The sequence below is a fragment of the Suricata suricatta genome, chromosome X (assembly GCF_006229205.1).
Source record: "Suricata suricatta isolate VVHF042 chromosome X, meerkat_22Aug2017_6uvM2_HiC, whole genome shotgun sequence".
In the NCBI taxonomy this organism is placed as follows: domain Eukaryota; kingdom Metazoa; phylum Chordata; class Mammalia; order Carnivora; family Herpestidae; genus Suricata; species Suricata suricatta.
The window spans coordinates 36,081,792-36,105,058 of record NC_043717.1 but is presented as its reverse complement, the minus strand read 5'-3'; the positions used below and the strand labels follow the sequence as shown (position 1 = coordinate 36,105,058).

At 45.9% G+C, this 23,267-nt stretch overlaps 1 protein-coding gene across 1 annotated transcript in view; it reads left to right on the top strand.

Annotated features, from left to right (window-relative positions):
• The window catches only part of MAOB (monoamine oxidase B), a 120,325-nt gene extending 106,595 nt beyond the window's left edge, over window positions 1-13,730 (top strand). The window contains exons 11-15 of the mRNA XM_029929937.1: window positions 1,268-1,325; window positions 4,711-4,808; window positions 9,965-10,076; window positions 11,469-11,531; window positions 12,718-13,730. Of these exons, the coding sequence (XP_029785797.1) occupies window positions 1,268-1,325; window positions 4,711-4,808; window positions 9,965-10,076; window positions 11,469-11,531; window positions 12,718-12,870 (484 nt within the window). The 3' untranslated portion in view covers window positions 12,871-13,730. The remainder of the gene's footprint in view (window positions 1-1,267; window positions 1,326-4,710; window positions 4,809-9,964; window positions 10,077-11,468; window positions 11,532-12,717) is intronic.
• The last annotated feature ends 9,537 nt before the right edge of the window (window positions 13,731-23,267 follow it).

The window sequence follows — 23,267 nt, the reverse complement described above, 5'->3', positions numbered from 1 at the left end:
GCCTGGAACCTGCTTCCGATTCTGTGTCTCCCTCTCTCTCTGTCCCTCCCATGCTCTCTCTCTCTCAAAAATAAAATAAACAGCTACCATTTACTGAACATCTTTTATGTCCCAGTTATTGGGCTGGGACCTTTATGTGCTTTATATCAGTGGTTCTCAAACTTGAGAATCACCTGGAAGGTTTGGGAAAACACAGCTTTGCCGCTGTTGTGTCTGATTCAGCAGGTCTGGGGCGGGCCCTGAGAATTTGCCTTTCTAACTAGTTACACCATCTGATGGTGGTGGTCTGAGGGCCACGGTTTTACACCAGGAGTGAAAAAATCATGCCAGTTTGTTGATAAAACTAAAGCTCAGAGAGCTTAAGTAACCTGCTCAAAATCTCGTATTTAAGAGGTAGAAGCATATTGCAAAGCTTTTCTGGCTCTTTCCTGTTTCCACTCTGGCCATTGCCTGGTTGCAGGGTGGAGACTGCGGAGGGAGGGGGAAGCAGGGATCATGTCCAGATCCCCACAGAATCTTTAGCGCTTAGCAGACTGACCTACTTAAGAGGTACACAATGTTTTCTCTCTCTCTCTCTTTTTTAATGTTAATTTATTTTTGAGAGAGAGAGCAGGGGAGGGGCAGAAAGAGAAGGAAATGGAAGATCCGAAGCAGGCTATGCCCTGTCAGTACAGAGCCTCACACAGGGCTTGAACTCACAAACAGTGAGATGATGACCTCAGCCAACGTTGGATGCTTAACCAATGGAGCCACTTAGGTGCCCCAGTGCACAATGTTTTCCTGAATGAATAAACAAATTGCTGGGTGCATCCAGCAATGCAGGCCATGTGTTATGTTATCTCCCTTAATACTATTTGTGACCTTGTAGATTTATGACATTTGAAATAGAACAAAGTTCCTTGTTGGGGTGCCTGGGCGGCTCAGTCCGTTAAAGCATCCGACTTCAGCTCAGGTCATGATCTCACAGTCCATGGCCCGTGTTGGGCTCTGTGCTGACAGCTCAGAGCCTGGAACCTGCTTCGGATTCTGTGTCTCCCTCTCTCTCTGCCCCTCCCCGCTCCCACTGTATCTACCTCTCTCTCAAAAATAAAATAAACAAAAAAAAAGGTTTAAAAAAGAACAAAGTGCGTTGTTTGGAAAAATTAAAATGAAATGATTCATGGAAGCGATAGCTCACAGGGTCTTTGAATGAAGGGATGAGTGTTTCTTTTACTTTTTTTTGTTTCTCATTTTTACTTTTGTCTTTTTCTCCCCACTCCTCCCATAGGATGAAGAAACTCTGCGAGCTCTATGCAAAAGTTCTGGGCTCCCAGGAAGCTTTGCAAGTAAGGCTGTGTTTCATCTCTTTCCCAAGAGAGTGAGGTCTGGCTGGCTCTGTTTTCAAGGGGCCCCCAGGGACGGGCTCACATAGGAGGGTTCTAGAGCTCATGTTTTCTCTGACATCTTCTCCGAGGGCTCTGCACAGGGCTGGTCAGCCTCCTAGTTGTCCCAGATAGTATGGGTCTTGGCTGTGCCCTTGGCAGTTCAAGAACCCTGCAGCGCAGTTGCGTGTCTGGTGATGCCACCCTTGACCCTGAGTTCAGGCTCTTCGTGGAGCAGAATATCGGGTTGCTTCATCCCCAGGTCTGTCAGAAGGTCAAAAGCACAGCTTCCGCTACCCCTAGTGAGACCCTGGATCCTCGAAGGCTGGATGGGAATGCAGAGTTCTCTGTCTCTCTCATCTTATAAAAAGACAAGAGTCCCATCTGTGTACATAAACTAACATATAAGTATTCCCTGTCACCCACCCCACCCTCCACTGTCTCCAGGGTAACAATCTGGTGGCCTGTCCCTCTCTTGCACATCCCTCTTCCTCTCGTTTTACCCTTGAACGTTAGGGGGCAGGGAAGACACGCCGATTGGCTCAGGGTAAGCCCGCCAGCGGCATTGTGTAGACGCCTTTGGAAGTAGCCTAAGGATGAAGAACCTGGGATCTTCAAGATAAACAAGCAGTAACCCCCACCCACCCCGGGTGGTTAAAGGCAGGACAGAGAGGCGGTGTGGTAAGGGCATTTGGTGGCAGTCAGAGGGCCCGGTGGCACATAAGCAGTAGCCATAACCACCCCCCCCTCCGTATTGTTACAGTCACCAGACTGCTGGTTTTTTAACATTCGAACATGGATTAAAATCACCTTTGGAAAGCGATTATTAAATCCAGTTATCCGTGAAGCATTCAAAGACAATGGGGACCCATGTACAAGTGAGCAGTTAGAGCATGAGAAAAATCTAATGAGGGGGCTGAGAATGTTTAACGTGCTAAGCCTCTTAAATCCAAATCTCTGCAGCGCACACCGTGACCTAGTTGAGCAGCTACATGGCTTAATCGTATTATTTTCACACTTCTCTTGCTCAACTTCACCGTGGCTCCCTTTCTCCTAGCCAGGCTGCTCTGGCTTTTTAATTTATCGCTTTTGTTTATTCTCTTTTTTTAATTTTTTTTTATTTTAGAGACAGAGCTCGAGCATGGGTGGGAGACAGAATCCGAAGGAGGCTCCAGGCTCCAAGCTGTCAGCACAGAGCCCAACACGGGGCTTGAACTCACTAACCGTGAGACCATGACCTGAGCCTAAGTCGGAGGCTTAACTGACAGAGCCACCCAGGCGCCCTTATCATTTTTATTCATTCTTTTTAAACCAAGATTCCGCCCATCCCCCTCCTTGACATGATGTAGGTGAAACTCATGCTCTTGAGGTTTTGTGGAGTTTCTTTTCAGCAAATGAACAGAGCGCTTGACTGGTTCGGAGAGAGGCATAGTACTAATGAGGAATGTGGGGTTTGTGTGTGCGTGCTTCCATATACCATTCAAGAATATTTTTTCAAGTTTTTTAAATGTATAAGTATTTTTATCGTTGAGAGAGAGAGAGCGTGAATGGGGGAGTAGGGAAGAGAGAGGGAGACACAGAATCCAAAGCAGGCCTCAGGCTCCCAGCTGTCAGCACAGAGCCTGACGCAGGACTTGAACCCACAAACTGCGGTATCACGATCTGAACCAAAGTCATTGGCTTATCCGACTGAGCCACCCAGGCGCCCCTCAAAATCTGTTTTTAAGCTGACTTTTTTCCCTTAAAACTTGTGTTGATTTTCGTTTCAAAATGACACTTAATGACAAAGCTTATGTTTAGTTAATTTCTTTTATTCAATGTTTGTTTATTTTTGAGAGAGAGAAAGCAGGAAAGGGGTAGAGAGAGGGAGACAGAAGATCCAGAGTGGGTTCCGTGCTGACAGCGGAGAACCCCATGCAGGGCATGAACCCATGAATCTCGAGTTTAGGACCTGAGCCGAAGTTGATCGGAGACCCACTGAGCCACCCAGGGACCCCTGTTTAGTTATTTTCATCAAGAGCTTGAGCTTTGCAGAATCTTAGCTAATATTGTGCCTATTCATGGCAAAAACGTACTTTCAAAACCAATAGTTGTTTGCAAGGCCCACCATCAGCAGAAGTGGCTGCAGCCCATGGACACATTCATGTGTCCGCCTAGCTTCCCTTAGCAAAGCTCACTTCTACCCAACGCATGAATCTGGTCATCCTTTTTCCTTGATAGACATGTTTTTCTGCTCCAATCACTCCAGGAAGCATAAGTCTTTTTAAAAACCTGCCTTGAAACCATTAGGCACTAAAAACTTTTTAAAAGGTAAGACCAGGGGCGCCTGGGTGGCTCAGTTGGTTAAGCCTCCGACTTCAGCTCAGGTCAGATCTCACGTTCGTGGGTTCGAGCCCCGCATCAGGCTCTGTGCTAACAGCTCAGAGCCTGGAGCCTGCTTTCAGTTCTGTGTCTCCTTCTCTGTCTGCCCCTCCCCCGCTCATGCTCAGTCTCTCTCTGTATCAAAAATAAATAAAACAAAAAAAATTTATAAAAGGTAAAACCAGGGTTGCCTCAGTGGCTCAGTCAGTTGAGTGCCCAACTCCTGATTTTGGCTCAGGTCATGAACTCAGGGTCTTGAGATTGAGCTCGGCATCGGGCTCCGCAATGAGCGTGGAGCCTGCTTGGGATTCTCTCTTTCTCTCTCTCTCTCTCTCTCTCTCTCTCTCTCTCTCTCTCTTTCTCTCTCTCTCTCTGCCTCTCTACCCCACTCCCACCTGCTCTCTCTCTCTCTCTCTCTCTCTCTCAAATAAAAGTAGGGACACCTGGATGTCTCAGTTGGTTAAGCGTCTGACGTCAGCTCAGGTCATGATCTCACTGCTTATGAGTTCGAGCCCCACATAGGGCTCTATGCTGATCCTTCAGAGCCTGGATCCTACTTGAGATTCTGTGTCTTCCTCTCTGCTCCTCCTCCTCTCATGGTCTCTCTCTCTCTCTGTCTCTCTCTCTCTCTCTCTCTCTCTCTTTCTCTAAAAAATCAACATTTAAGAAAATTAAAAATAAATAAAAAGTAAAACAAAATAAAAGGCAAGACCAATTTAAAAATGGAACAAGACAATTGCAGTTTGTGAACGGTTCCTGATACATGCATCAACCAAGTGAGAGAAGTTTCTCAAGTCAGAATTTCTTCAAGGTTTATTACCAAGGACATCTGCCTGCCTGAAGACATATCTCTAAAGATTATCAGGCCGAGAAGGCTGTATTTCAGATATATATTAGTTCCTCAGTATGAAGCCTACCAGACTGGTTTATTCCAGCCTAGCTAGCTTTATTTGAGCCTCCTCTGAGCCTTTGTCGTTCTCTCCTGCAGCCCGTGCACTACGAAGAGAAGAACTGGTGTGAGGAACAATACTCCGGGGGCTGTTACACCACCTACTTCCCCCCTGGGATCATGACTCAGTATGGAAGGTAGAGTAAAAGTGTGCTAAGCTTTCATTGAAATTCCCTATATCTGAATCCAAACTCTAAATGGGTTCAGGTAGCTCTTCTCCATTTTTTTCTTGTAAATGTTAAAAAAAAAAAAAAGACAGATGCATGGGTGACTCAGTTGGTTAAGCGTCTGACCTAAGCTCAATTCATGATCTCTCAGTTTGTGGGTTCAAGCCCCATGTCTGGCTCTGTGGTCACTGCTGAGAGCCTGGAGCCTATTTCGGATTCTGTGTCACCCTCTCTCTCTGTTCCTCCCCCATTCATGCTCTGTCTCTCTCTGCCTCTCAAAAATACATAAAAGTTAGGGGCTCCTGAGTGGTTCCATTGGTTGAGCGTCTCGCTTCAGCTCAGATCATGATCTCACGGTTCGTGGGTTCGAGCCCCGCGTCGGGCTCTGTGCTGACCGCTAGCTCAGAGCCTGGAGCCTGCTTCGGATTCTGTGTCTCCTGCTCTCTCTGACCCTCCCCTGCTCACGCTGCGTCTCTCTCTCTGTCTCTCAAAAATAAATAAAAACATTAATAAATAAACAAATAAATAAAAGCTTAAAAATTAAAAATAAATAAATAAATAAGAAACGAAGGAAGGAAGGAAGGAAAGAAGAGAGAAAAGAAAGAACAAGAAATCGTCAATCTCCTTTGCATCTTGTGAACCTCATGAGTGAAGCCATTATAATTCTACATTATAATAGTGCCTTGTACCCTGATTCCTTCTGAAAGAACAATCCCAAGCAATGTATCCAATGAAGGTTGCCACATAAGAATAAGAATTCAGATAGTCAGAGGGCTCACTTTTATTGTCAGAAGAATTATCTTTATATTGAGTTTAGAGCTCAGTAGGATTTCCTTCAGTGGAACTGTAGAAATGCCACCACGGGGACAGCATTAATAAAAGCCATCCTCAAGTCAGAATTTCTTTGAACTTTATTATCAAGGATGCTGACCTGCCCAAAGACTTATCTCGGAGAACATCAGGGTAATAAGGCTCTATTTAAGACATACATTGTTGGGGCGCCTGGGTGGCTCAGTTGGTTAAGCGTCCAGCTTCGGCTCAGGTCATGATGTCACAGTTCATGGGTTCGAGCCTTGCGTCGGGTTCTGTGCTGACAGCTAGCTCAGAGTCTGGAGCCTGCTTCAGATTCTGTGTCTCCCTCTCTCTCTGACCCTCTCCTGCTTGCACTATCTCTCTCTGTCTCTCAAAAATAAATTAAAAAAAAAAAGACATACATTGTTTCTTCAGTGTGAATTCTAGACTCGAAGTTCAGGGTCTTGGGTACCATCCTGATCTTGCCAGTAACCAACTTGGTCATCCTGGACAGGTCGCTTCTCTCCGAACCTCAGTGTCCTTAGCAGATGTATGACAAAGCACAAGATGGCATACAAGGGAGGAGAATCAGTATGTCGATGATAACCTGAGGGCTTTTTAAGAACATCTTTACTGAGATATAATTCACATACCACATACGGCCCACTCAAAGTGCATAATTCAATGGCTTTTAGCATTGACAGTGTTGTGTGTCCACGTAGGACTCATTGGCGTTTTTTTTTAAATGTTTTTTATTTATTTTTGAGAGGCAGAGAGAGACAGCATGAGCAGGGGAGGGTCAGAGCGAGAGGGAGACACAGAATCGGAAGCAGGCTCCAGGCTCTGAGCTGCCAGCACAGAGCCCGACGCACATCTCGAACCCAGGAAACATGAGATCATGATCTGAGCCGAAGCCAGAAGCTGGACGCTTAACCTACTGAGCCACCCAGGCGCCCCTCATTGGCATTTAGATCATTGTGTTTGAGGACAGCAACAAGGTATGACTTAATGATTTAGCAGTAATTATTATGACTATTATAAAATAGTAAACCAAATAATAATTTAATGCCAAGAGCTCAATCTAAACAAAAGAGGAAATGTAGGGTAGTGAGGGAAAGTCTGTTGGGAGTATGCAATCAAAAGAAGGTATGAGGTGGGGCACCTGCATGGCTCAGTCACTTAAGTGTCCGACCGTGGCTCACTCAGGTCATGATCTTGCAGTTCACAAGTTCAAGCCCCGCATGGGGCTCTGTACAGACAGCGCAGAGCCTGGAGCCTGCTTCGGAATCTGTGTCTCCCTCTCTCTCTCTGCTCTTACCCCCCTTGTCCTCTGTCTCTGTCTCTGTCTCAAAAATAAATGAAAACATTAAAATAAGTCTTTTTAATAAAAAAAGAAGGTATGAGGAAATGTAAATGAATAGTCGGTCTGTCCATAAAAATCAATCAAAGAAGGAATAAAACCTGCCTGTGAGAAGATACACAATGACTTGGGTGAACACTTTCTTATCTTCCTGAAGGTTGCAAAATAGCACGTCCAAGAACATTCTGGGGCCAAAGAGCACCACCACGTGGTTAACACCTGGATCATTAAGTTACAATGTTCATTTTGAGATCTGCTGAGTATAGACTACGTCCATAGTAATTGCTTCAATCAAGATTCATTTGCTAAGTGCCAACCATTTGCCAAGCACCATGATGGAAACTTTGATACTGAGAAAATTCCTCCCTGCTGTGAAGGAGCTGACAGATTCCATGGGGACCCAGGGAGGGGTTGGCTAGCCTTACCAAGAGAAATCTAAGAAGGCTTCATATACACATGCCACCTGAGGAGTAGAGGCAGGGAAAGACATTGGAGAGTACACCCTGCACTGATGGAACATTATGAGCAAACACTTGGAGTCCAAGGTTATGGGTTGTCTGCGGAAAGTTCTGCCTGGTTGGGCTCTGGGTGATATTGGAGATGGAATGGAGAATCAGAAAGGTAAATAAGATCCCTTAAGTCATAGAACACATTCAAGAATACAGAACTTACCCTTTCAACAAAGAAAGGCCGATCAGAGCATTACCTTTGTTTTTGGTTTCGCAATTCCATTCAATTTCTGACCACGGAACGCCAAGTTTTATGCTCAATCCCATGAGGCGTTGCAAGAAAATGTCCATTGGGCATTGGGATGGTGGGAGCAAAAAGGAGATTTGCCCACACTGGCCTTACCCTGGCCACATAACACAAGCAGTGTAAACCCCATTGTGTCGGGCATGGGAGGCGATATGATAATGCCCCCCCCTTTTTTTTTTCATCTTTATTTCTTCCCAAGGACATGTGTCAGGCTTCATATCACTAGCTGCAATTCGTAAGGTAGAAACGAAGGCTCAGTATGTCTTCCTTTGAACCTGCAGATTTATGACATTTGAGATACTGCGAAGAGGGCTATCCACGTGGCTCGGGAGATCTGGAAGGTACACAGAAAAGATCCCATTCCCAGATGAAGACAGGGGACAGGATCGGCAGCGCTGTAGTAAAGAAATGAACACATATTTCTTAAGGAGCTTTACTTCTGAGTAGACAGAAAAACTAAGCGTAGCGACAAAGCAGTAAAACATATAAAGAAATCTTTTACTCCACCAAGCCACGAAAAATATACATGGAAATTTCCTTTTGGGAATAGAAACCATCTGTTCAGTCACCTGTGGAAAAAAAAAAAAAGGCAGGACTGTTTCTTCTCCAGCTGTTGGAATTTTTTTTCCACCACAAGGGAAGATTTGCACACGACAAGTAGAGGAAAACTCTTTGAACTTGATTTTTCGTTTTTACATTTTTACATAGCACGTATTGGCCTGACCCATTCTCTAAGCCTTTCTTCTCACCTCTAATATTTCATTCAAGGATTTGGCTGCGCCTTCCAGCCTGGGGTTTCCAATGTGGGGGTTAGTTCCCTCAAGTTGAAAAAAGCCAACATGTGGTAAAAGCAACATTATTTAATGAACTTGGAGAAAGCAAATTTACCTTCTCTTCCAGGGAATCCTTCCTGAATACCCTTAGGTGCTCCAGGCCATGCTGGCTGTGGATCATTCCAGATTATTCCATGCATTATTGTCAGTATTTAATATTCTACAATATCTTTTCTACTTTCTACTCCCTTTTTTTTTTCTCAATGCCTATAAGGGCCAATGAAGGAAAAACCCACGAATTCAAGCGTGCCCATTTGGTTTGGTGATAAAAGGCTTGGTGGTAAGCAGTGTGGACCAAGATAGAGCTTGGGTGTTTGCTCTGGGCATCCATATCTTTGCTTAATATAATGGAAACTTGATGGGGCGCCTGGGCGACTCAGTTGAGCGTCGAACTCTTGGTTTTGGCTCAGGTCATGATCTCGTGGTTCGTGGGCTGGAGCCCTGTGTCGGGCTCTGCACTGACAGCTCAGAGCTCAGAGCCTGGAGCCTGCTTCGGACTTTGTCTCCCTCTCTCTTTGCCCCTCCCCTACTTGAGCTCTGTCTCTTTGTCTCTCTCTTTCTCAAAAATAAACATTTTAAAAATTTTTGAAAAGGAAACCTGAAGGCGCCTGGGTGGGTCAGTCAGTTAAGTGTCCAACTTCGGCTCAGGTCAAGATCTCACAGTTAGTGAATTCAAGCCCCGCATTGGGCTCTGTGCTGACAGCTTGGAGCCTGGAGCCTGCTTCACATTCTGTGTTTCCCTCTCTCTCTGCCCCTCCCCCACTCACGCTCTGTCCCTCTCTCAAAAATAAATAAACACTAAAAAATTTAAAAAAAAAGAAACGTTAACTGTTACTGAATGAAGTAAATCTCTTAATACTGCTGGAGGGAAGCGTTCTGTGAGTGGTAGTCTTGTAGCTGTAGTTGGACCCACAGATTTGTTACCTGCTACCTGTAGAAAAGTTCTTAGAACTCATCGGACCATGCTCTCTAAGAGATGGAGAATCCAAGAGCTCAGTGAGAGGAAGTGATTTGCCAGGTTCATTGCTGGAATAGCCAGGTAGGGAACCGGGGCACGTGTCACCTTGCTTAGAGCTGGCAACCCATAAAAAACGCTGTACATGACTTGGCTCAGATAGTCCCAAATTTCATGTAGATGAAGCACATACATACTCCATGGACGTCAGTCTCTTTACCTGTAAGCTCTCCATGCAGGACAGGACCTCAGCTTTCATTCTTTGTCTGTAGCAAGGACCATGTAATAGCTGGAGGACACTGTGAACCTTGTTCCAAAATTGCCAACGCATTCCCAATGTTCAGTATCGGAGGAAATCGACCACGCTCGGTCCTTGTGGGAAAGCTCTTCTCTGACTCCCTGACACTGACCTCTTTGCTTTGTTTTCAAGGGTTCTACGACAGCCTGTGGGCAAGATTTATTTCGCAGGCACCGAGACAGCCACGCACTGGAGTGGATACATGGAAGGGGCAGTCGAGGCCGGGGAGAGAGCGGCCAGAGAGGTGAGGCCTTGGGGTCTCGGGCTGTGGGGAAGGAGGCAAGATGTGGGTCTGACAAGCAGGTCGACGATGTCTGAGACCTTAGAGGTCAACTCCGCAGTAACCTCTGCCTGAACATCCATGAAACACCATTTTTAAAAAATTTTTTAATGTCTTATTTATTTTTTTAAGAGAGAGAGAGAGACAACGTGAGCAGGGATGGATCAGAGAGAGAGGGAGACACAGAATCTGAAGATAGGCTCCAGGCTCTGACCTGTCAGCACAGAGCCTGACTCGAGGCTCAAACTCACGAACCATGAGATCATGACCTGAGCCGAAGCCAGACGCTTAACCCACTGAGCCTCCCAGGCGCCCCCGTGAAACACCATTTCAACCGTATTCTCGGGAGCAATGAACAGCTTAATCCAGAAGTAATAACAAAACTATCTGTCATGGAACCCAAAGTAAAAAGACCCCATGGGGCAAAGGATCACTATGGATATACTTAAAAGATAACCCAGGTCTAATATAAAACCAAACACGTTTTTATTGTGACTCAGAATTTGTTTCTGTATTTCCTGACAACCCCTGTGAGCTCATGCTCAAAACGAAAATTTCTGGTCAGCCTAATGGTAGGAGCCTCTTCTGTTACAGATGAAAGACCTTTTAGAGCGTTTTAAAAATATTTTATTATAGTTTATTGCCAAGTTGGTTTCCATATAACACCCAGTGCTCTTCCCCACAAGTGCCCTCCTCCATGACCGTCACCCCCCTTCCCCTTTCCCCCTCCACTTCAGCCCTTAGTTCCTTTTCAGTATTCAAGAGTGTCTCTCTCTTTTAGAGCCTTTTAAAGGTTGAATGGACCACAGTAGCTTTTGCCGTGGTTGGTTTTTTCTTTATTTTTTTATTTTTTTTTCTTTTATAGTTTATTGTCAAGCTGGTCTCCATGTAACACCCAGTGCTCATCCCCACAAGTGCCCCCCTCCATGTCCATCACCACGCTTCCCCCTCCCCCTCCCCCATCAGCCCTCAGCTTGTTCTCAGCGTTCAAGAGTCTCTCATGATTTGTGCCCTGGTGTTTTTGATGGAAATCCCAAGAGACATTGTTAGTCCTTTATTTTTTATTAAAAAAAATTTTTTTCATGTTTGTTTATTTTTGAAAGAGACACAGCACGAGCAGGGGAGGGGCAGAGAGAGAGGGAGACACAAAATCCAAAGCAGGCTCCAGGCTCCCAGCTGTTAGCACAGAGCCTGACATGGGGCTCAAACTCACAAACTATGGAATCATGACCTGAGCCAAAGTTGGACAATTAACCAACTGAGCCACCCAGCCGCCCCCAGTTAGTCCTTTAAAGAGCAAATTAGCAGGAAGATGGTGTCACTTTTGCTCTTTGTGACCATATTCTTTCTTTTCAGATCCTGCATGCCATGGGGAAGATCCCAGAGGATGAAATCTGGCAGTCAGAACCAGAGTCAGTGGTAGGTTATATTTTATTTCATGAATTTAAAATTTTTTTGATTTTTACTTATTTTTGAGAGACAGCACGAGCAGGGGAGGGTCACAGAGAGAGGGAGACACAGAATCAGAAGCAGGCTCCAGGCTCTGAGCTGTCAGCACAGAGCCCGATGCGGGGCTCAAACCCACAAACCGTGAGATCATGACCTGAGCCGAAGCTGGACGCCCAACCTACTGAGCCACCCAGGTGCCCCTGTTTCATGAATTTAAATCTCCTTTCTCTAAAAACGATTACTTGCAGAAAGAACCACTTGTCTGTATTCCCATACTTTTCTCTAAGTGATTCAACCCACGCATGATTAAAAAGATAACCATGAGTGAGGACAGAGGTGAGGGATTTCAAAGAAATTGATAAATTTGTAGCTACCACATCCATTGCAGATTATTAGGAGGGAAAGCACGATTTTTTTTTTTTTGCCAGAGAGTTCTAGAACACATTAAGAACTCAATAATTGCCTGCTAAATATATCTCTAACCTGGTGATTCCCAGCAAGGGGTAGGAAATGAAAGGAAGATACATCAGTTTCCCCTGTCTAGGGACCAAGGGATGCAATGGAATGAAATGGAACAGATTTGGATTAAAGAAGCACTATTGTTTTTGTAACAAAACCTCAGGAAGTTTTCCTATAGAGCGAAATGCAGGGTCAAAAGAGTCAGAGTTACTCGGTCAATGTGAATGAAGTCCAAAAGAGCTTTGACAGTCCACGCACTGTCTTGGTGCTCCTGCCAGAGATGGGACTGGGGGCTGAATGGACGACGGATTCATTCAAGTCAACAAATACTGACTGTGTAGCTACTCGGCGTTGGCCACCATGGTAAAGGTACACCATTGTTTTCACGGAGCAACAACATGTGGGGAGAACAAATGATAACCCAAAAGCACAAGTGTCATGAAGAAGACATGCCAAGAGTGTCCAAAGAAGGGACCTGGAAAGGCTCCCCCAGGAGCCTGTAAGCTAAGACTTGAAGCATGAGTCAGAATTAGCAAGGGGCCTAGTGAGGAATGGGGATGAGTGTCATGAGCAGCAGGGACATTGTGTTTAATGGCCCAGTGGTTGGCAAGAGTGAGTCATGTTCAAAGGACTGGAGGAAATGTTTCTGGAGCAAAGTGCATAAGCCCGGTACTGACAGCATATTCTCTGAATCCAGGATGTCCCTCCGCGGCCCATTACCACGACCTTCTTGGAGAGACACTTGCCCTCCGTGCCAGGCCTGCTGAGACTGATTGGGTTGACCACCATCTTTTCGGCAACTGCTCTTGGCTTCCTGGCCCACAAAAGAGGTCTACTTGTGCGGGTCTAAAGTGAGGCCATCTGTGACTGCACCTTCCCCTTACTCCGTCGGGTGTGCGAGTTTGGGGAAGGGGTTGCAGTAAAGTTCCAAGAAGACATGTAGACCGTAGAATGAGGTGGGGAGCATGAAGACAAGTCAAACTTCGGACCACAGTAAACACAGTATGTCTTCTTCCATTTGGCCCCTACGTATTGTCCCTTACCTGGCTTCGTGCTCTGTCTTGCCCATTTGCAGGTTTGCCTCCCCCAGAATCTTTACAGTAGTTAAGCAGGTTTTTAAGGACTTCGCTGTCCCACAGCACACCTTGCCCACGTGCAAAAAAATCCTAGTTTTTTCCCCATCCCTGTGGCTTTGTGCTTGTCTTTTCTCTTACATATAACATCCTCTTCATCCACGTTTTCTGCATTTGTCCTTAGAATCCTATATGGTTATTGCTGGGCCTTAGAGACTCATCTAGTCTTCACCTTCTATTATAGTGTTGATCAAACCAAGGCCGGGAGGGGTGGAACTTAATTGCCCAGGGTCTGCAATAAGCCCCTGATATCTAGGGGACTAGAACACAGGTCCATTGCTTTTTCCACCCCTCCCCCAAGATGTATGCCCCAATCACCCTCCTCTCCCACTCCCTGCCATGGTCACTGATGGTGTTCCTTTGTGTGGGTTTGCTCTGTACTAAGTTGTTATGTGCTGCTCAGTGCTCCTCTTTATATATCCTGAAGTCTTACTGCCTCATGCAATGTGTCCCCGGCTGACATTAATTTCTTTGCGGATAGGAATCTTGTCTTTCCTTCCCTTTGTATCCTCCGTTGTGCCAGGATACAAAGGTCAGTACCCATTTAGGCAATTTAAAATAAAGTTGATTGACCAGATGTCTCTTGTCTTTTATTTTGGGGGGGGGGGTGGTGATGACTTTCGGGGTTTTGACAAATCAAATCCAAATCCAGTATTAGGCATATAACTGTGGGTTTAAAGTATTTGGTCAAAATTTCCTTGAGATCTAGATGCTGCATGCATTCTGATTGCAGGATCCATCATGGGCAAAATGTAGGTGAGCACTTGGTAAAAAATGATTTATAATGATATGATAAGGATGCTAAAACAGCTCCTTCCTTTCACACCCACCCAAAAAACCTGTCAAAATAATTGACATGTTAATAAGATGCTTTAACTATTAAGATAATTATAATATTTCAGTTGACTGTTTCATATTCCTTATCAGTGCAAAGCTTTTTACTAGGTACACTCATTAATTTAAAACTACAGTTTCACAGCCCATTAAATCCTATTCAAACTACTTTTTAAATGATATCATCATTTCAACGTATTCTTACCTCTCAACTCCCAGGGCCAGTCTTTCTCAGAATATATCTTAAATCCATAAATGACCATCATCATACTCTCCTTTAGAAAATGAAGCTTATTATTTTTAGCATAAATGGAGTTTGAGAAATCCTCACAATTAATCAATCATAGGGTAGTGTTTCTGATTCTACAGTGACACTTACATTCATGAATTTATAGGAACTTTATAGAGACTAAATGAGGAAATTAAAGAACCCAGTAAGACTTTGTCACCATTTTGGTTTCTGAATCGGTCTAAAAACGTACTGTACATGACATAAGAATGTCTTCCTCAGTATGCTCCCCTCCCCTCCAAAAATGTCCCCCCAAAATATGTCCCATTAACAACTCCAATACATCCATTAAGATAGAGACAAATAAGGAAATGCAAATCAAAACCAAGTGAGATATCACTTCTGTCTGTTAGAATAACTACCACCAAAAAGACAAGAGGTAACCAGTATTGGTGAGGATATGGAGAAAAGGGAACCTACCCCAACACAGGCAATGGCTTCCTAGTGAATGGGCAATTTTTTAAAAATATCTATTTTTGAGAGAGGGGGAGAAAGAGAATCCGAAGTGGGCTCGCGATAACAGCAGAGAGCCCGATGCGGGGCTCGAACTCATGAACTGCAAGATCACGACCTGAACCAAAGTCGGATATTTAACCAACTGAACCACCCAGCCATTTTTTTTTTTTACAATTTATTTATTTGAGAGAAAGAGAGTGCATGTGCACAAGCAGGAGAGGAGTAGAGGGAAGGAAAGAGAATCCCAAGCAGGCACAGAGCCCGACTCAGCACAGCACAGAACCCGAATCAAGCTTGATCTCATGACTCTGAGATCATAAACTGAGCCATAATCAAGAGTCAGATGCTCAATCAGCTGAGCCACCCAGGCACACCTGATTCTTCCTTTTTTAAGTTCTCATTTCAACAATAGGTTGAACCTTGTGATCCAAAGAAAATTGTCTAGTATGTTCTGGAATCTAGGGGACTGTGTAGACAACCAGGTACAATGTGGTGGTGGGTTTGTGGTTTGTTTCCTGCTAGTTTTTTAAGTGCTGAGCAGGAAATTCTCCTGAAGAGGGAAGCTTAATGACATTTCAGTCTGTAGATATTAGAAGCCAAGCTACTACATTGGCAACAACTGATCTAATCAGACCCTGCACTTAACCTTGGGCTGCTACTTTCTGATGTGATTGCTCTTGACATTTCCGCTGAGACCATGCAATGAGTCACTGACATAGCATCTACCACTCCAGCAGAATGACATTTCAGCCTCTGGCCCCCATCCATGATCCTTTTGACCTCTCCTTTCACCTTCTTTTACCTCGCTAATCCTTAACCATGTCTTCCTTAAGCATTCTGGTTCAGTCCATTCTCCTGGAAAATCTGCTTCAAGGCAAAATGCTGAGGGACACTGAGCTTTCGCGCTTGAGTCTGACGCACCCCACCATCTTTCCTCTAGGCCATTTTGTTGTATCATATTTTCCTTTCCCTAACCTACTGTCAAGAGCTTTTCAAAACCGGAATCTTCCCTGGGTTATAGGAAATCAGGAGGAAAGTCCTGGAGTTATGGCAGAGGTCGGGGGAACAGTGGGAAGACCAACAGCTGTTTCAGAGGAGGAGGGAGAGCTGGCTTGGGTTGGGAGCCCCTCCTCCCCATGGCCCATTCCTCTTCTCTGGCCTCCTGTGGTTCTCTATCTGCTTGCCTCCTCTTCTGCTGCTTGTCCTCCAGTGCAGCAGATGCTCGGGCCCCAGTCCACTGGTCAAGGCTGGGTTTGGGTAAATACAACTCCTTCTGGAGCCCAAGGCCCATTCGTGATATTGGCCCATTGGACTGTGCATCTGTATGTTTTAGGAGCACTTCAAGGACAAGATTGTCTTCCAAGTAATGCTTTTCAAAAAGCTGGAATGTTAAAATCAAGAAATAAGTGGTGTCCTTAAATAGTGTGGGAGCCTCCCTGCCCACTCCCTGCATCCTTGAGCCCCGATCATTCTAGAGCCCGATGGCAAAAGCACCACTTAAGCAAAAGATAGTGTAGGCGATGAGACCTGCCATAGAAAAGGGCAGTAGAGGAACAAAACTCAACAGAGTGTGCTCTGGATGTTACAGGCCATTCCCATTGGCAACGGTCATCTGTTTTTGAGCCAAAAATGTTGGCTTTTAGACTTAGTCAATAGGCATCCTTCCAACTTCTTCCTAATAGAATCTTGATTTGATTCAGCTCTTCGCCCACTGCTCTGCTTCAGGATACCTAGGCTGACCACATCCTGGGCCCCAAGTTGTGGGTATTCGTCAGTCTAAGCCAATCATGGTGGGCCTATCTCCTTTGTGAATGATTGACTTAAGCCTATCTATGTTATGTAGTTCTGGCTAATGGAACAAAAGAAGCCTTCTTGGGAGGTAGGTGGGAGCTTCTGGGAAAGTGAGGGAAAGGGTTCTTCACTTTTTTTTTTTAATATTTTAGTTTTAAGTAATCTCTACACCCAATGTCAGGCTCAACCTTACAACCTCAAGATCAAGAGTCGCATGCTCTACTGAGTGAGCCAGCCGGGCCCTCCAGGGACCTTCACTCTTAAAAACAGACACATGAAATGTGTCATTGCTACAGCCATCTGATTTTCAAGCCAATGACAAGTCCCACACACAGGTCAGGGGCAAAAAAGTCACAGGGAGGGGGGCCTGGGTGGTTAAGCATCTGACTCTTGATTTTGGCTCAGGTCATGATCTGACGGTTGTGGGACTGAGCCCCCATCGGGCTCTGTGCTGACAGTGTGGCACCTGCTTGGCTTTTCTCTCTCTCTCCCTTTCTCTCTGACCCTCCCCTGCTCATACGATCTAGTCTGGGTCTTCTAGGTGCTGGGAAGATAGTTGTGAACAAAACTAAGGAAGCCCCTCTCCTCATGGGGCTGAAGTGCCAACAGATAGGCCATCAATCGATCGGTTCTGTGATGTGCTGTCAGTGGAGAGAAGTGCCATCAGAAAGATGTCAGCAAAGCAAGGGGAAAGTCATGGTATGGGCAGAAGGTGACTATATGCTCTTTGGGGGAAGAACATTCCAGTCAGATGAAACAGCAGGTGCAAGACCCAAAGGTGAAAGTGAGATTGGCACATCAAGGGAATAGCAAAGGAGCCCACGAGGCAGGAGCAAGAGTCATAGGAAACTTGTGGGAGAGGAAATAAGGTTGGAGAGTTTGACGGGAGCCAGATCATGTCTTAAGCCATAGTAAGGCTCTGGCTTTTTAGGCCGAGGGTGAAGACAATCTACTGGAGGGTTTCTAGCAGGGGAGTAGGTTTGGCAAATGCTTGAGCACCTGGGTGGCTCAGTCTGGTAAGCGTCTGACTCTTGGTTTCAGTTGAGGTCATGATCTCAGCGTTCAGAAGTTCAAGCCCCCATGTCTGCCTCTGCGCTGCTTGGGATTCTTTCTCTCCCTCTCTCTCTGCTCCTCCCCTCCTCACACTGTCTCTGTCTCTCTCAAAATAAATACACCTAAAAAAAATTTTTTTTTCAAAAAATTGTCTGTAAGAATTATTTTGTAGAGGATACTATGGTATGCCACCCAGAGCCCTCTTCTGGGGACAAATGGTACTCGTTCTTCCTGGAAGTTGGAAGTGGAGGAAGAGAAGGTGAACAAGCAGCTGGACACGCAGAAGGCCAACTGCTGTCACAGTGAGGAATCTGACGGACTGGACTCTGGCAAGGACACATTGACCAAAGCCTAAAGTGTCCCTGTTTTTTTTAATGTTTATTCATTTTTGAGAGAGAAAGCATGAGCAGGGGAGGGGTGGGAGGGAGGGGACAGAGGACCCAAAGCGGGCTCAGTGTTGACAGCAGCGAGCCCAATGTGGGGCTCGAACTCACGAGGACTGCCCCAATCGTGACCTGAGCTGAAGTCTGACGCTCAACTGACTGAGCCGCCTGGGCGCTCCTGTTTTATTTTGTCACACTGTCTGAAATATTACAATCAGAAAGGCCTCTTGGATAGGGGTCTCTCAGAATGCACATTCAGCCCACCGAGTGGATTCCTGGCACGTCTTACTCTGTTGTGAATAAGCTTCATCAGATTGTGGTCAACCCAGAGATAAAATCTGCTCTAAGACGGACTTCTGAGCAGGCTGTTGGGAGTCCCATGATGCGTCCTTCCCCTTCACTTTCTGGGCTCCTTCTTTGCCTCTCCCCTTCAATGTCAGCCTTTCCTCATGCTGTCCTTGGTCTCCTTCTGGTCTGCTTTTGGTGGACAACCTCCTCCTTTTCCAAGATCCTCCTGACGGAAAAGGGCTCCCGATGTGGGTCATGCTTGCCGGGGCTCAGGAAGGGGGATGCTAGAGGAAACTTTACACAGCTTGGCCTCAGAAAGCTGAGTTCCCTGTTTGAAAGAGCTCAATGGAACAGCAGGTGGGTGAGCTGGGATAAAGATGGATGACGGGGAAGGCTCTTGGTGACTTCTAGTGGCCTTTTGTCCACCCAGCAGACTGGGGCCTGAGAACGCTCTCTTGGGCTCGTACCTGTGGCCAATACAATTTACACCTTGTTGGCAGCCTCTCCTATTGTCAGCCTGGAAGATTTCTACCCGCAGCTCCAGAATGCCGTTCTTCAGGAAGCCAAGGGCAGGAGGGGGGGGGGGGGCCTGGACCAGTGATGCTGTACCCCCAGCCCAACCCATCGGGACTTGCAATCCCAGAGTCCCCCTGGCTGGGTAGGGTGACCCTGACGGTGAGCAGGGAGAGCAGCAGGATCCCAGGTGGGTGGGTCAAGGTCTCGGGGGAGACTCGGGCAGGTGGGTCCAGAGGCCCAGCCCTCGAAGGGGGCAAAGGCAGGAGTTGGGAAGCTCCTGGGTTCCAGCTACATCCCTGCCTCATAGGACAATTACAGTGCCCAATGCAGACCCCATCCTCTGACAAAGCCAGGTCTGCCTTAGGAGATAGGATTGAGGTTCTGTGCCCTATAACCAGCAGCAGCAGCCCCCTGGGAATTCTGTGAGAGACCCAGTCTCTGTTCCTAGAACGTGGGGCCCTCTTGCCATCGCCCTTTGCCTCTGCCCTCGGAGATGTGATTGCACCAGACATGGGCTCCTTTCTGTCTCAAAGGGACTGGCCATGCAGATCCAGTTTTCCTGGATGTGAAAGCATGCGCCTCATGCTAAAGGACCCGCATATGGTCCCAGCACTGTCTTCTCACTTTAGCTAAGCAGAAATTTCACCCTGGACGGATTCATGCGTGTCATGGGGAATGGGAGTGCAGGGTGGAGGAGAAGGTTGGCCTCACTTTGAGAAGCCAGGTGGGGAGTGGCACCCTTCCCGGGTGGCCCCAATGTCAGTCCCAGCCCTTGAAGTGAGCAGGGGCGAGACTGCATTTGCTCCTTTCTGGGCTTGTTAGTTTTAATTTGTTAATTTTGTATTTCAGCCAGATACCTAGCTTTGCCCTCAGGACCAGGCATGTCATAAATGATCGAGCAAAATAAATAATGAATAAATGCTTCTCTTTTAGATTCCAATTTAAATCCAAGGAGCCCTGGTGAGATCTGAGGACCGTTCCTGTCAATTATTTCTTCCAGACTGACCTCCGGTTACTAATTGGCTCATTTAAATTCCTTCTTTTGAGGGCATGTCGCAATGGAAGTAAAATAATTAAAGAGCAGCGAACTTGAATTTGTGGTGGGATACATTTGAAGCTATGTCATTACCATTGTGATGCCAGGCACCATATGGAATTGTGGTCCAGGGAAATGACAGCGAGTTTTAATTTTTCTCCTGCAAGTGGTGTTTCTTAGGAAAATGTAAATATTAATGATGATTCCCCATCCTTGCTTGCTCATAATCTCTAGGTGTGCCAAAAATACTGGCTTAAGTGCTCTTCATAAATGACCCAGAAAAACAACGATTGCATTTGTATGGCGCATTGGATAAATGGCAAAGGTCACTCTGAAACTGGAAGTGAGAAGTTTGGGGGTTTCAGCCACCCAAGACCCTATCCGTCTGCTTAGAGGGCTAATAGTCCCCAGATCTCTGCAGACATATACCCCATTTGGGGGAGGGGCTATCATTTGGGGAGATATTAGACATCATTCAAACAAATGGGTGATTTCAAAGCCTTAGGGAGGGAACATAAACACAATAATAAGAGATTATGATGGAGAATCCATTGTGGGAAAGGGATTGTCATTAAAGACATCATTGAGGAAGTGATATATCATCAGCCACCCAATGGATTTAGCCAGGAGAGGGAGAGAGAAAATGTTAAGCAGACTCCATGCTCAGCACGGGAGCCTGATGTGGAGTCCGACGTGGGTGGGCCCTGATCTCACACCTGTGAGATCATGACCTGAGACAAAATCAAGAGTCAGATGCTTAGCCGACTGAGCCACCCAAGTGCCGCCCTTAAAGACAATTTTTAAAATATATCGAAGTGTACATGTGGCCATCGTAAGTATTCTCCGCTCTGTGTTAAATCCAAGAACTGAAACCAACATGGTTCTTGTCCCTAAGCTGAACAATACAGGAACCAGTCAAAATAACTTGGCTACTTGTCCCAGGAAATACTGGCTTTTGGAATACAATGCTTTGAACTCACAAAAATATATTACCTACCAAGACTAAGAGCTTCTTCATCAAGATGAACTTCAAGACTCTGACCTCACGACGCCTATAGACCCTGCCAATCCTAACCAGTTTTCAGCCTAAGCATCACCCATCCCAAGCTGAAAACCCTAGAACTCTATGAAACCTTGCCCTAATTTCTCCACTTTGAGTGGAACACTGCCAATGCGGTGTTCTCCCATTACTGCAGTGAACCTGATAAACATCGTGTTGCCCAATTGACGTGTTTTCTCATCTTTTGGGAGGTCAATGGCTGACGGGTCCCTCGTAGGATACTTTTGCTTTGAGGCTCTGCCAGCTTAGAGGGAGGACTAAGAAGATTTCTATAAAAGCACAGTATTCAGTCATGGGCAGCGTCTGGAAGAACTTAAATCAGAGAAGAGATATTTACTTGGATTAGAGAACAAAAATTTCCGTTCTCTCGTTTATTGAAGGTACAAACCAGGAGTCTAGTTTTGTGCTTATGTAAGATGATACGTTTGCTTCTTGTGATCACAGATTCCAGTCTTTCTGTATCTAGAAGACGGAACCGCAACCAAGAAATGGTTACATTCAAAGAGAGCGAGGGAGAGAGAGGGACACAGATCAAGGGAGACTACTGAATACTGAAAAGGAACCATGGGCTGAAGGGAAAGGGGAAGGGGGAGGGAAAGAGGGGGTGATGGTCATGGTTGGGGGCACGTGTGGGGAGAAGCACTGGGTGTTCTATGGAAACCAATTTGACAATAAACTATTAAAATAAATTAATTAATTAATTAAAACAAACAAACAAACAAAAAACAAATGTAAGTGTGGTGGGGCCGGGTTGGGGACATTAGTGGAAGCAGGAGAGAGCCCGTATGTTTTTAAATCATTAAAAGGTCTACTTGCTGCTCCAAATTCAGGCACCTGAAATAGCAGGAATTTGAGGACAGACCAATGATGGCATTTAGTTCTTGGTTTGGAAGAGCATTAAGGCCCACGTGGTAGGTTGAATGATGACCCTGACAAAGATGTTCATGTCCTAGCCCCAGAACTATGAATGTATCACCTTACATGGTAAAAGGGACTTTGTGGATATGATTAAGGATTGTAAAATAGGGAGATTACCCTGGATTATCCAGGTGGGCCCAATTATTAACACAAGTATCCTCATAGGAGGGATATCCACAGGAGGGTCAAAATTGGGGGTGAGGTGGTGTGCCCGTGGTAGCAAGAAATTGGAGTGATTTGGCCACCAGCCAAGCATGCTGTCGACACCTTGATTTTAACCCTGTAAGACTCATTTCAAACTTTTGACCTCCACAACTATAAGGTATTGTTTGTGTCATTTAATGCCATGGAGTTTTTGGTCATTTGCGATAGGATGGATAGGAAAATAATACAGCCCATAGAATTAAAATGGCCGACATGGCGGGGGCGCCTGGGTGGCTCAGTTGGTTAAGTGTCCCATTTTGGCTCAGGTCATGATCTCACAGTCCGTGAGTTCGAGCCCCACATCGGGCTCTGTGCTGACAGCTCAGAACCTGCTTCAGATTCTGTGTCTCCCGCTCTCTCTACCCCTCTCCTACTCATGTTCTGTCTCTCTGTCTCTCTCTCAAAAATAAACATTAAAAAAAATTTTTTTAATGCTTGACATGGTAGAAGCTGATCTGCCTTTACTTCCTTTAGCCTGTCTCAGCGGACTCCACCTCCCCGTGATCTTGACTTTAGGACGCACACTCCGGCCTGCTCTGTGCAGTCTAAATACAAAAGCCCATCTAACATTGGCAGCCTCTCTGGGCCCATGGAGGGTCCTGCATCTGCACCTCCCATGCTCACTGGTTGAGGCTGGGCCAATGGCCCATGGTAGTCTGCTGAAGTCACATCATGGGCAAGAAGACCTCCTTTCCTTAATAGAAATCTAATTCACTGTGAGACCTACTGAGTGTATATCCAGGCTGGCGTGCGCAGCTTATCAGCGGAGATGTGGTGCTTCCGGAGCACAACGGCTGAGGTCCTTCTGTTCGGTTCCAGGGAGATCATCAACCGAACCCACGGGACTCTCGGATACCTTTCAGGATGCCAGGCACTGTGAGTCATATGTTTTCTGAATTTACGTAGCCCAGAATAATATAGGCCATTGGGGGACTGCTAAGGTGGCCCCAATACAATATAGTATCTAAAAGAAACAAAATTTAGACTCCTGGTGTGTAAAGAGCTGTGTAGCTATTACTGCACCAGGACGCTTAGCTTTTTGGGTTCCTGGCTTGTTAAGGCAGCTTTTGGAAACCCCTTCTCCCCACCTCCCAGCCCCTCTTCTGCTGCTTTTTCCAGATTAGTTCCCTGCCCTCTCTAAGGTAAAAGCAATTCCTTCCACCCCTCTTGGCTCCCACCAATTTTCCTCGCCCAGTATCGTAGAGACACAACAAAAACTGAGCAACCAAACACTTCCAACCAAAAAAACCTTCCTGGGGTATTTTGGCAGAGGAAAGGTTTGGAGG